At 34.3% G+C, this 12760-nt stretch overlaps 1 protein-coding gene across 4 annotated transcripts in view; it reads left to right on the plus strand.

Annotated features, from left to right (window-relative positions):
• Positions 1-12760, plus strand: part of YTHDC2 (YTH N6-methyladenosine RNA binding protein C2) — a 45255-nt gene that overhangs the window by 10748 nt on the left and 21747 nt on the right. For all 4 annotated transcript variants that reach the window (XM_032783734.2, XM_032783735.2, XM_032783738.2 and 1 more), the window contains exons 7-18: positions 591-747; positions 1560-1667; positions 3161-3309; positions 5044-5179; positions 5652-5778; positions 6886-6951; positions 9700-9878; positions 10328-10424; positions 10511-10598; positions 10698-10778; positions 11441-11523; positions 12606-12711. In XM_032783734.2, the coding sequence (XP_032639625.1) occupies positions 591-747; positions 1560-1667; positions 3161-3309; positions 5044-5179; positions 5652-5778; positions 6886-6951; positions 9700-9878; positions 10328-10424; positions 10511-10598; positions 10698-10778; positions 11441-11523; positions 12606-12711 (1377 nt within the window). The remainder of the gene's footprint in view (positions 1-590; positions 748-1559; positions 1668-3160; positions 3310-5043; positions 5180-5651; positions 5779-6885; positions 6952-9699; positions 9879-10327; positions 10425-10510; positions 10599-10697; positions 10779-11440; positions 11524-12605; positions 12712-12760) is intronic.

Raw genomic sequence — 12760 nt, forward strand, 5'->3', positions numbered from 1 at the left:
GTGTTGCTTCAGATTGTAACAGAAAGAATAACAAAGGTAACAATCGTAGGAACACATGGGTACATAGAGCAAGATACTTTCACAATTTCATGGTTCTGAGTTTTTTGACTTTTTAGAAAAAGTTCAAGATGTAAATAATCTCTGGTCAGCTACCTGTGACTAAATTATACTTCATGGAGGATTTTGCTCTTATGATAAATGTTAATCTGAAAAATTATTTTATACAAATTAAATTGTGGGGATCCAGGTTTGTGTCTGCGATTTCCAGATCAGATTTGTTCAGTTATCGAGTAAGGAGATTGTTTTGCAACTGCCAATCTGAAAACCCAACTGAGGATCTGAAAATCTAGCAGTGTTTTGTGGATCATGCATCATCTTTAATAATAAGGTTCACCAGGCAAATTCTGCTCTGTGATAGTTGTGCAAAATCCCTCCTCTACAGTTTTTTACTTCATGATATAGAGATGTATTTCCTTTGACAAATACTTGTGTAATTTATTGGCCATCTATACAGGTTAGCAGAGGGTACAATTTTCTCAAATATTTTGATCCTGGATCTGGAATGTTTGCCCTTTTTCTTCTTGTTACAGGATGAAGTGCATGAGAGGGATCGATTCAGTGACTTCTTGCTAACAAAGTTAAGAGACATATTGCAAAAACAGACAACTTTGAAACTGATTCTTTCTAGTGCTGCCCTGGATGTAAATCTCTTTATCAGATATTTTGGAAGTTGCCCAGTGATACACAGTAAGTCAAGTGATAGCATATGCGCAAGTACTAAATCTGACTTATTTTAAGATCAGTTTTTTCCTAACTAGAATTTATCTATCGCATTAAAGCATAACAAAATATGTGAATAAGTGTTTTTTAAACCTATGACACTTTGGTGGGAGGGATAGCTCAGTGGTTTGAGCATTGGCCTGCTAAACCCAGGGTTGTGAGTTCAATCCTTGAGGGGGCCATTTAGGGAACTGGGGTAAAGATCTGTCTATGGACTGATCCTGCTTTGAGCAGGGGGTTGGACTAGATGACCTTCTGAGGTCCCTTCCAACCCTAATCTTCTATGATTAAGCAAATCAAAGTTGAAGTTGTGTGCTGACACACACTCCTGAGCTTGCTGGATTTTGAAACATTTCTGTAACCATTCCAGATTAGTGCATTATTTTTACAGAGTATTTTTTATATATATATATTTTTGTACTTTAGAGATAAGGAATAAAATGGGGTATAAAGACAAGAGAATGAGTTCAGCTTGATGCAGAGAAAATTAGAAGCGCTAATAACTTTGAACATGTAATTCCAGCTGGTATTTTCAACCTTCTTATAAAATGCTCATCTGCCTTGACTCCACTGTTATTAATAAAATGAACCCCTACCAAAGTTATAACTTTTTATTGAAATAATTATTATTGTTGAATCTTTAAAATAGCCCTGAGAAATTTGTTGAAATCTTTTTCTTCTCCATACCAAGGCAGATGTATTGGTTCCATCATGTAAGGATAACTAACGGAGGCAAGGAAAATCTAAAAATACTAAATATTAATTATTTCTATTTTCAGTTCAAGGAAGACCATATGAAGTTAAGGAGATGTTTCTGGAAGATACCTTACGAAGTACAGGATATACAAATAAAGAGATGGTAAAATACAAAAAAGAAAAACAGCAAGGTTAGTATACTTATTTCGAGGTGGGGAAAAGAGACATTGGTAGCAACTGTTTTCTAGTAATAAAACATGGCCAACATTTTTGTTCAGAAATAGATTTTTGTTCAAAATATTGAATAGTAAACTTCAGTGGATCAACGCAAGCATTTTTTGGCCCTAAATGTTTTACTCTTTTGTGGTACATTTTGTAAAAACTCGAAATAACACTTAATTTCCTGCTGTTTTCTTTTTTACATTTTTTTGTTCTCCACTTGGTAAAGATTGTTTTAATTTTTTTTTTTTTTTTTTTTTTTTTTTAAACAGAACCAGTATTTTATGCATAGGCTGTGTGACCATGTCCCATTCAGAAATGAAAATAATTTCAACAGATACTGTATAGCCTCACCTACTATATAGGCACAACACAATGTCTGCAGTGCACAGAAACAGTGACTATTGATATATAGGGGTTTTGTTTGTTTTTCCACTTGGTGGGTATTNTTTTTTACATTTTTTTGTTCTCCACTTGGTAAAGATTTTTTTTTTTTTTTTTTTTTTTTTTTTTACTGTTTCTAGTGAAGCAGAATCCCGCATAATTCACTTGTTTACTTTTAGCTGTGTGCAGGCATCATAATATCAACAGATACTGTATAGCCTCACCTACTATATAGGCACAACACAATGTCTGCAGTGCACAGAAACAGTGACTATTGATATATAGGGGTTTTGTTTGTTTTTCCACTTGGTGGGTATTTTAGAAAAGTAGAATCTAGAAAAACTCATATATTAATCAGTTTAAAGAAGACTATGATGAGGCTAAACAGACATACATGTCCCTATTTAAAAAACAATGACAACAAAAAAAACCCAACCCCAATTTATACAATGTATGACCTATTAACAAAATATTTTATAACTTAACACGAGGCATAATTATATAGTGTACATCATTCATGTTGCTCACTTTGATATAAAAATGATAAATCACTGTTGACCTAGTAAAGCTTTTATATTTCTGAGAAATATGTATAATGACCAGCTATGGTCTCCATTATGTTGTTTGTCTAGGAGCTATTTAATTCCTCTTGCTTGATCATTTCAAAAGTTTTCTGCTTTCAGAGAAGTAAGAAATTTTGTGTCCATTCCTGTAATAATTCCTTACTTGGAACTCCTCTTCTATTACAGTCAATAGTACTTTGTCCTGATCATTTCAGGATTGAGTCTTCTGTATATTGTGGCTTTATTCCTTGCTCTTAAAGCAAAGGTTTGCAGTAATGAAACTTTGGAAGATCTTTGCTAGTTACTAGACACTGCCCCTGGATTTGAGCCAGCATTCTGACCAAAGGGTTGCATAGACTAACTCTTACTGTATATGCTTTTTGGAAAGTATTTATGCATGGTAATGTCTCCAGTACAATTTTAAAGTTAATTATCTTTAATAAATAAAAGTGGGTATTAAAATGTGGATAATAAAATGTTTGCTTATTAATGCTTTATTAAAATTATAAATATTTTAGAAGAGAAACAGCAAACCACTCTTACTGAATGGTATTCTGCTCAAGACAACACTAGCAAACCAGAATCTCAAAGACAGAGATCTGTCCCGAGTGTGTCTGAAGAATATGACTTGTTGGATGATGGTGGTGACACAGTGTTCAGTCAACTGGTATGGTTTTCTTTTTGTCAGAATTCAATTTTCAAATATGCTATATCTATATTAGTAGTCTGTCCTTTCTCCCCCATATAATATGTAGCTATAACAGTTACATAAGGCAATTTAATTTTAACAAACGAATTATGGATAGATCCTATACACCTGTGGAAAAAGCAGTGTGCTCTGCTTGAAATGTTAACAGTAATATTTAAAATGGAAGACTTTTTTTTAATCCCTTGGTGGCAGGAGTGAATGAATATCTCTCAGAAGACGTCACATTGCTAAGAACAATGAATTAATGTTAAAATATTATTATGGTCACAAAAGTGACCGTAAAAATCTTATTTACTCAACACACCTGCCTCTCATTTGTGTCTTCTAAGTCGTATTTGCTTGCTTCAGTGACAAAACAGTTATATTGCGTATACTTGTGTAGTGAGCCATCCCTTTCAGAGTTCAAGCTGAACTGGCAGTACTGGAAAAATCATCTTTTTTGTTGTAAACTAAGCTAAGTTAATAGGGAAGTCATTGAGACAGTAAATGGATCTGTAGGGACCATTTACAGTTAATCTTTAATGTATCACACTCTTAAATAACATTGGCTATTTATCTAAATGTCTGACAGAATATATTTGATGGAAAAATGCAATAAAAAGTTCAGAGTTAAGGCCATCCTGACAAATTTATTCAAGTACAGATTAAAGGTATTTTTCATTAAAACTTTGTACCTGCCACCCAATTATCATTTTGCTTAATATATAGTGTTTGTTATGTAGAAAGATGGGACTGCTTATAATGGTATGTCCTTTAACCATAGCATTTTATTAGTTAAACCATGTTATAGAAGTCTTACACTTGTATACATTTAAAAATAAGAGACTGTTCCCTTGTAAGCAGTATTAGGAAGGGAATAAATGACACGTTCACTTGCAGTAGTTGCCTGAAGTCACTTCTTTCTTTACAATCTTCTTTGCAGTTCCAAATTAGTTTAATTTAGATGGCATTGTTTGTAGTCTATTCTTAACTGTTGTGTGTTTCTCAGTCTTGAGTGACAATGTGAAAATGAGTCCTGATCTCCAGTATTATATGGGTATTCATCTGAGAAACTTTCAGCTCCTTGGAAGTGTTTGTCACAAAATTGATGTAGGAAAGGGCTGAATCAAGCGTAGGCTACAAATACAAGTGTACATATAAGATTATAAATTTTATAGTTCTGCATATTTAGAGACAGTGATGTTTACAGTTTTTTGTTTAATAAATGTAGAAAATGGGTTTATAGTGAAATTGTTGATATGGAGGTTTTTTAGAGGGACACAAGTGCTTTTAAATGAGAAGTTTTTTTCAGTTGCTATTTAGAATATTTTCTTCCACTCTTTTACAGATAAGTGAAAATGACTTAACTGTTTGTTAAATCCTTATGAAGCATTAGATCTTATCCTATTTTAAAAACTTATTTTGTCTTTATTTAGATAAAGTGCCGTACCATTCTTGTTCTTTTAATAGTAATTTAGTTTGAGGACGTGACTTTTGTATGCCACAATTCCAGTCATTATAAAAGCTGGAAACTTGTTTTCCTGTCATAATGTAGAGGATTGGCATAGTATTGCATTATTAAAATAGTGAGGGGTGGGTGAGTCGGAGGGTGGATAAGAGTGGGTGTGTGAAGAATGTAAAACATTAGATTAGCAACTGCTTTAGAGAAGATTCAAATACTTTTTGTTTTTCAAGTCTGTTATCTTTTTTCAGACTGAAAAAGATGTGAATTGCCTTGAACCATGGTTAATAAAAGAAATGGATTCTTGTCTCTCCGATATATGGTTGCATAAAGATGTTGATGCCTTTGCTCAGGTGTTTCACCTTATCTTAACTGAAAATGTCAGTGGTAGGTTTCTCTTATTTCTCTAAGGAAACTTGTTTTTCTTACTGGGCTGTGCAGCTTCCTACAGAGACTTTACAAAATAAAAAAAATAATGCAATGAGTTAAAAGTGCTATGAATTCTACATCACTTTTAATTTCTCAATTTTTGTTTAATTTTACATTAAAATACCTCTTTGAGAATTGACATAAGATTTGTATGATTAATGGATTGTGTCCTTGATTATTGATTATTACCACAGTATTCTTGAAGGGTACATATTTTTATAGAATCATTTTGGGTAATACAATGTTAAGTTCATGAGGACTGACAATGGGAAAAAATGAATCTTTTGGTCCTTCATCCAGAAACTAATCTTTCTGTAGGTGGGTGGAATTTAGCAGTGCTGCTAAATATAATGTTTGGAGGAATCAGTAACACTGTTTGAATAATTTCCTTTTTGCCCAAAACACTAATGTTTCAATTTTTCCTCCTTAGTTGATTACAGACACAGTGAAACCAGTGCAACTGCACTAATGATTGCTTCAGGAAGAGGTTTCTTAAGTCAGGTAGAACAGCTGATTGGAATGGGAGCAAATATCCACAGCAAATCATCCAATGGCTGGTAAAAACCAATTGAATTCTTTCAAAATCTGATTTGTTTTCTAAATAGGCAAGTTTTCAGTTTACAACCAGGAATAATTGCATATTTTGATAATGTTACCTTATAGTCTTGACAAACTAATTTTGTTTAAATTCTACCGTTTTCTTTACTCTTTCTGCCTAATGTCCTTTCTCAATTTCAAAAGGTTTTCAAAATATTTACTTGTAAAATCTTTGCTTTGGAATTGTTTTTAAGTGTACTGGCATATGGTTCCCCTTCCAATGGGCCTAATCCAGAATCCATTGAAGTAAACAAGAGTTTTTCCATTTACTCCAATAGGCAGTAGACCAGGGTCAAAATGCTTTACCATTTGTATAAATTGGGAGCTATATATGCAAGACTGAAAAGAAAGTACATGGTATTATTCAGACCTCCTTTCTCTTCAGGAGTGACTTGTGGTACTGTCTATAAATATATTATCCCTTGACTTTCACAGATCTGTAACCATTAATTTGTTGTTCTAGTTATTAGAAAAGATAACTTAGGATCATGGTAGATCATTGTAATACAAAATGAAGTAGGAATTGGTCTACCATTGGATTTATATCAGGCAGATACTGATACCAGAAACATGCAAAACAGGTTTGATTTAGGGAGAGAAGGGTAAAATTGACTTTATAAGGAGATACTGAACAGGAATTTTAATTTTAAAAACCAAATCTTTGAGCATATGAATCTCTTAGTCTTCAGAGAATACTAAGTGTGCCATTTCAGAACACTTGCATGTGGAGTATAGGCAGTAGTGAAGGAAAAATACAAAGTGTGACTCAGTATTGTACATAGGCTTATGTTTTTCAGCAGAAGAAGTGAAAAATTATTTTTCACTATAACTTGCTTGTACTTGCTCTTGCACAGAGCTGGCAAACTTACCTTGGGGGGATTTCTGTATACTGTATTATTTAGATATCATGTGCTTTCAAGTTTGAAAACATCTAGTGGATACTACAGCGATGAGCACAAGAAGTGCACAAGTGTTTAAAAAAAGGGTACATAGAATCTGTAGTTGACTGATATAAGGTATTTGTAGTTCTGAATGAGACAGTAAAGAACACTTTGTAACTGTTGCAGGATGGCTTTGGATTGGGCTAAACATTTTGGACAGACTGAGATTGTAGATCTTCTGGAATCTTACAGGTGAGGTATTCCTGCTTTGCTGAAACAGTTATTTAACATGTAAATGAATTAAACATGTAAATGAATATTCATACATAACTTTAATGGGTACAACAATGTTTCGTTCTCTAGGTTCTAAAATCTAGCGCAAAAAAGCCAATTTACGAAATTAGGTATAATAAATCCAGAAGATATTCTTGCTTTTTAAAAAGTAAACCTCCTATAATAAGACTAGGTGGTTTAAAAATATATATCAAATACATTATAGCAGTGGTTCTCAAACTTGTTCCGCTACTTGTGCAGGGAAAGCCCCTGGCAGGCTGGGCCAGTTGGTTTACCTGCCGCGTCCACAGGTTCGGCCAATCCTGGCTCCAGGCGAATGGGAGCTGTTGGAAGCAGCGGGGGCTGAGGAACATACTGGCTAGGAGCTAGACTAGACATGATAAATCGATCCCCACTGGATCAATCACTGCCTGCCAATCCAGCCGGTAGTGAAGACATATCCTTAGATGAGCTATAAAACAAATCAGCTTCAGCAAAATGAAGGGAGAAGAGGCACTTACAGATATCTATTCAGTGCATTTCACTTTCACATTGGCAATATCACTGCTGGCATAGTCAAGTTGAACAAAAGTAAAGTATTCCTAAATTGCACAAGATAGTCTATTACACAGACAATTTGACTATGTACGTTGTTTTTTTCATGCATAAATGTTTTCTATAAATATTTTTGTTTGAATGTGCTTTAGCCTTGGTATCAAAGAAAAATATATCAAACTTAAGAGTAGGAGGAAATTTCTAAGGCTTTGTCCTCAGTTTTTTTTTATAAGGGTGTTTGTTTTTTTTTCTGTCAAAATTGTTTAATTGATATAATCCTAGGGTGGGCACACATATCTATAAAAGAGCCATTATAGCTTATTCCCCTTCTCTATGGGCATAGCTATCCCAGGATAAGGCACCTTTATACTGATACAAGTATGTTCACACTAACGTAGTTTTGCTTTAACAGTACAAGTATAGTTAAAATACTGGAATTTTTATGTGCAGACGAGGCTTTAGAGTCCAAGTTAAATCAGTTCAGCTCTTCCAGAGTAAAAGTCCTCTAGTTGAAATGGGATTTTGCCATTTTGAAACTAACATGCAACATAATGTAAACTACATTTCTGTTTTTGGAATATTTTATTCAAAATGTGGTTTTCACTGTACTGTCTTAGCATGATATTATGTATTGACAATATATGCATATATAATATATACACTGGAACATTCAAAAATAATAGTTTGGATCATAGAAGCTCTCTGGTTATGATAAAAGCCTTATTGGTTTTATATCATTTTACTACTGCTAAAACGTAACTGTTAAACTGATTTACCACCTACTCAAAAAACTGCCGCTGTGTGTTTCTTTAACTGGATAGAGCTAAATGCTGGTGGGAGGGAAAAATGCATTTTCCAGCTACTATTTTCCTTTTAAAAGGTAAATTGGGTGACTGGCATTTAAAAACAAGTGAAAGTATAACCATTTAGAGCCCTGATTAAACAAAGCATTTCAGCTCATTAAGCATGTTAAGTACTGAATGGCACTGGCACTTAAATCACTGAAGTCAGTGAACAGTAATTTGCTGTTGTGAATATTCTGTTATTACCTACACCATCTCAAATATTTCAGTGTGAAATAAGAACTGGATATCTTGGTAGTTCTGATCTTATTTTGAATTCATGGCTACAGGGAAGCTAGTTGTTTGATGCACACTTCCACTCTTGTTTCTTGAGGCATAAGCTTATTTTATGTAACATAAGAACATAAGAACGGCCGTACTGGGTCAGACTAAAGGTCCATCCAGCCCAGTATCCTGTCTACTGACAGTGGCCAATGCCAGGTGTCCCAGAGGGAGTGAACCTAACAGGTAATGATCAAGTGATCTCTCTCCTGCCGTCCATCACCACCCTCTGACAAACAGAGGCTAGGGACACCATTCCTTACCCATCCTGGCTAATAGCCATTAATGGACTTAACCTCCATGAATTTATCCAGTTCTCTTTTAAACCCTGTTATAGTCCTAGCCTTCACAACCTCCTCAGGCAAGGAGTTCCACAAGTTGACTGTGCGCTGTGTGAAGAACTTCCTTTTATTTGTTTTAAACCTCCTCCCCATTATTTCATTTGATGGCCCCTAATTCTTATATGATGAGAAGTAAACTACTTTTCCTTATTCACTTTCTCCACATCATTCATGATTTTATATACCTCTATCATATCCCCTCCCCGCCTTAGTCTCCTCTTTTCCAAGCTGAAAAGTCCTAGCCTCTTTAATTTCTCCTCATATGGGACATGTTCCAAACCTCTAATCATTTTAGTTGCCCTTCTCTGAACCTTTTCTGATGGCAGTATATCTTTTTTGAGATGAGGAGACCACATCTGTAAGCAGTATTCAAGATGTGGGTGTACTATGGATTTATATAAGGGCAATAAGATATTTTCCATCTTATTCTCTGTCCCCCTTTTTATGATTCCTAACATCCTGTTTGCTTTTTTGACTGCTGCTGCACACTGTGGATAGTCCTCTGAAGACATCCACGCAATGATTCCCAAGATATTTTTCCTGATTAGTTGTAGCTAAATTATCCCCCATCATATTGTATGTGAAGTTGGGGTTATTTTTCCCAATGTGCATTACTTTAAATTTATCCACGTTAAATTTCATTTGCCATTTTGTTACCCAATCACTTAGTAACTCTCGGTGTGTGTATGTGTGTATATATATTTCAGTGCTTCATTAGAGTTTGGAAATCTGGATGAAAGTTCTCTAGTGCAGGCAAATGGTGGTGATCTTAGTGCAGAAGACAGAGAACTGTTGAAAGCTTATCATCACAGTTTTGATGATGAAAAAGTGGATCTGGATCTGATAATGAACCTACTTTACAACATCTGTCATAGTTGTGATGCTGGTAAGCATGTATTAAAAATGTTTATTTAGTAAGTTACAAGGGAGTTGCATCGTACGCAGGGGTTAGGTTCTGTAGTCAGCGCGTAAGGTGAAAATCGCATATAGTCAAACACTCATTGAGTGAAATGGCGGGCGGAATTGCCCACACGACAGGTACAGTATTTAAATTGTTGTTTTTCTCTTTTGTCTTGTTTTGCCAAGCGCGTATAGTTAAAATCACGCAAGTTAAATGCGTCTGTGATGCGACTCCACTGTACTGTGGATACAGCTTGTTTCAGATGTATCAGTGATCACACTTATCTTTGTGGAATAGTAATAACAACATGCACTGAAGTACTGCATGTAAATCCTTTGTCTATTCACAAATACATACTACTGGAGCATGTTTTTCTGTGATTTTAAAATGAGTTTCCTATGTAACATCTGCATGCTACTTTTTTTTTTTTAAAGGAGCAGTTTTAATTTTTCTTCCTGGATATGATGAGATAGTTAGCTTAAGGGATCGCATTCTGTTTGATGACAAGAGGTTTGCTGATAATGCTCACAGGTAAATTCTTTAGTTTCTGTTGCTGATTTTAATGCTTCTTAGCATCAAAAATATATATTTAAATTTCACTTCTATTTTGCCATTAGATATCAAGTTTTTATGCTGCATTCAAATATGCAAACATCAGATCAGAAGAAGGTGCTAAAAACTCCACCTCTGGGCATTCGCAAAATAGCAAGTATCAAATTACTTTTTTCAGCTGTTCACTTTGATTTATGCTGTCTTCAGTTCTACAGTTACTAACTATAAAATAACTTTATTTTATTGTTGCAGATTCTTTCTACTAATATTGCAGAAACCAGCATCACAGTCAATGATGTTGTCTTTGTTATTGACTCTGGCAAGATGAAAGAGGTATGGTTGTGTAAACTTTGGGTTAATATTGCTGAAAGAAATAGTGCAGAAAAGTGTGAAGTGGTACATATTTTAAGTAAAGATGTTAACAGTACTGGTAGGAAAACTTTATTAGTAGAATTATTACTGGCACATGTAACTGAACTTATTGAGGATTCTTGAATGCAAATCTTTTGACAACTAAAATAATGTTATAAATGTTTAGTATGATGGTATTTTGCACTCAAATACCAAATTTAGGAAAATATGGTAATAATTTACAAATGTGGCAAAGAAGAAATAAAATTTAATCAAGTACAATAATAAGATGTTTATGCTTAGCCCTATAATAAAGTGAGGGGAAATAAAACTCACTTTCTGTGCTATACTAGGCATTATAAATAAAAAGAACCTGATAGCCAGAAAAATTACATTGAACAGATTTTGGATTTGACTTTAATTTTAAAAAGGCCTATATATTTGTAAAGGAAGAGAAGTAGGTTGTAAATAAACACTTGGTTATAGTTAACAAACTTTAAACATGCCCAGGTCCAAGTACTGTAATTATTTGTAGTTGAATTTAGCTTGATAATTTAGGTAATTTATTTATGTTGCTTTGTTTAATGTACCCTAGTACATCTATCTCTTGCTCTTGTGATATGAATTCTACCTTAATATTGTAGAAGTCCTTTGATGCGCTGAACTGTGTTACCATGCTAAAAATGGTGTGGATTTCAAAAGCCAGTGCCATCCAGAGAAAAGGCAGGTAATGTACATTTCACGTTGAATCTTATTTCACAAACCTTGAACTTTGTATACGTTAAACGTGGCAAGGAGGCAGACCATTGCCTTTATAAAAGGAAGTGTTATGATGTGAACTATCAATGAATTCCTTTCATCCAAATGCAATTAAAATAATTTAAAAACTTTGTCTCTATTATAATATTGGAGTTATTACTATAGGGAAAACATTGAGACTCAAAGCAGGCTTGAATAACTTTAAAAGATTTCACCTAACCAGACTTTTGAATTGGGAAAATCGTTACAATATACAAGTTTGATATAGAAATTCACTTATCTGCTCTTTTATTCACAATTCTGAGGGTTTGTCCACACTACAGATGGAAGAATTCTTCTGTTGACCTTGCACTGTCTATACCAGGTCTTAGGTTGGCCTAACTATTTTTTCTCAGTGGTGTGAATTTTTCACATCTCTGAGTGAAGTAGCTAGGTTGATCTAAATTTTTGTTGTAGACCAGGCCTTGCTGTTTGCTGGTTTTTGATAACATTTGGGCCTTATTTTCACTTATACTACAAGCATCACTTCATGCTACTCTGGGAGTGTAAAGGGTCCTTAGAAGGTGTAAATGTAATTTCACTCTCTACTTTAAAGCCTCTCTTCACTCGTAGAATCATACAGAGTTTAAGGCAAGAAGGGATCACCAGATCATCTAATCTGACCTTCTATATATCACAGACCCTTACCACTATCTAGCAACCGCACGCTGCTGCCAGAGTCCTTAGAGTTGATCTTAGTATAATTGACAAATCTAATTGTATTTAAATCAGGTGTTTCTTCCTGAAGAGTTTCCACCTGCTCTATTTTGATCCTGCAACGGAGTCGTAATTATCCAGTTTGGTGATTAAATATTTTTGTTTTGGGAAGATTAAATCATTTTCCTGGAAAATCTAAATCTGCGTGTTTAGGGAAAAAAAGTAGTGTATTTATTTTTACGTATTTGTGCTTGACTGTAGATCTCCTTTCGTGTTTTTCATTATGAGCATTTTTTTTTAATACACTTTGTATTTGATTCTCAGCTGTCTTTTAAGTAATATTTTGTTTCTAAGGGCTGGACGCTGTCGGCCTGGAATCTGTTTCCGACTCTTCAGCAGGCTCCGGTTTCAGAATATGTTGGAATTTCAGACTCCAGAACTTCTAAGAATGCCGCTACAGGTTGATCTTCACTTGAAAACTATTATTTTTTCTGTTTTTACCATAAGTC

This window comes from Chelonoidis abingdonii, chromosome 6, assembly GCF_003597395.2.
Source record: "Chelonoidis abingdonii isolate Lonesome George chromosome 6, CheloAbing_2.0, whole genome shotgun sequence".
NCBI classification, from domain to species: domain Eukaryota; kingdom Metazoa; phylum Chordata; order Testudines; family Testudinidae; genus Chelonoidis; species Chelonoidis abingdonii.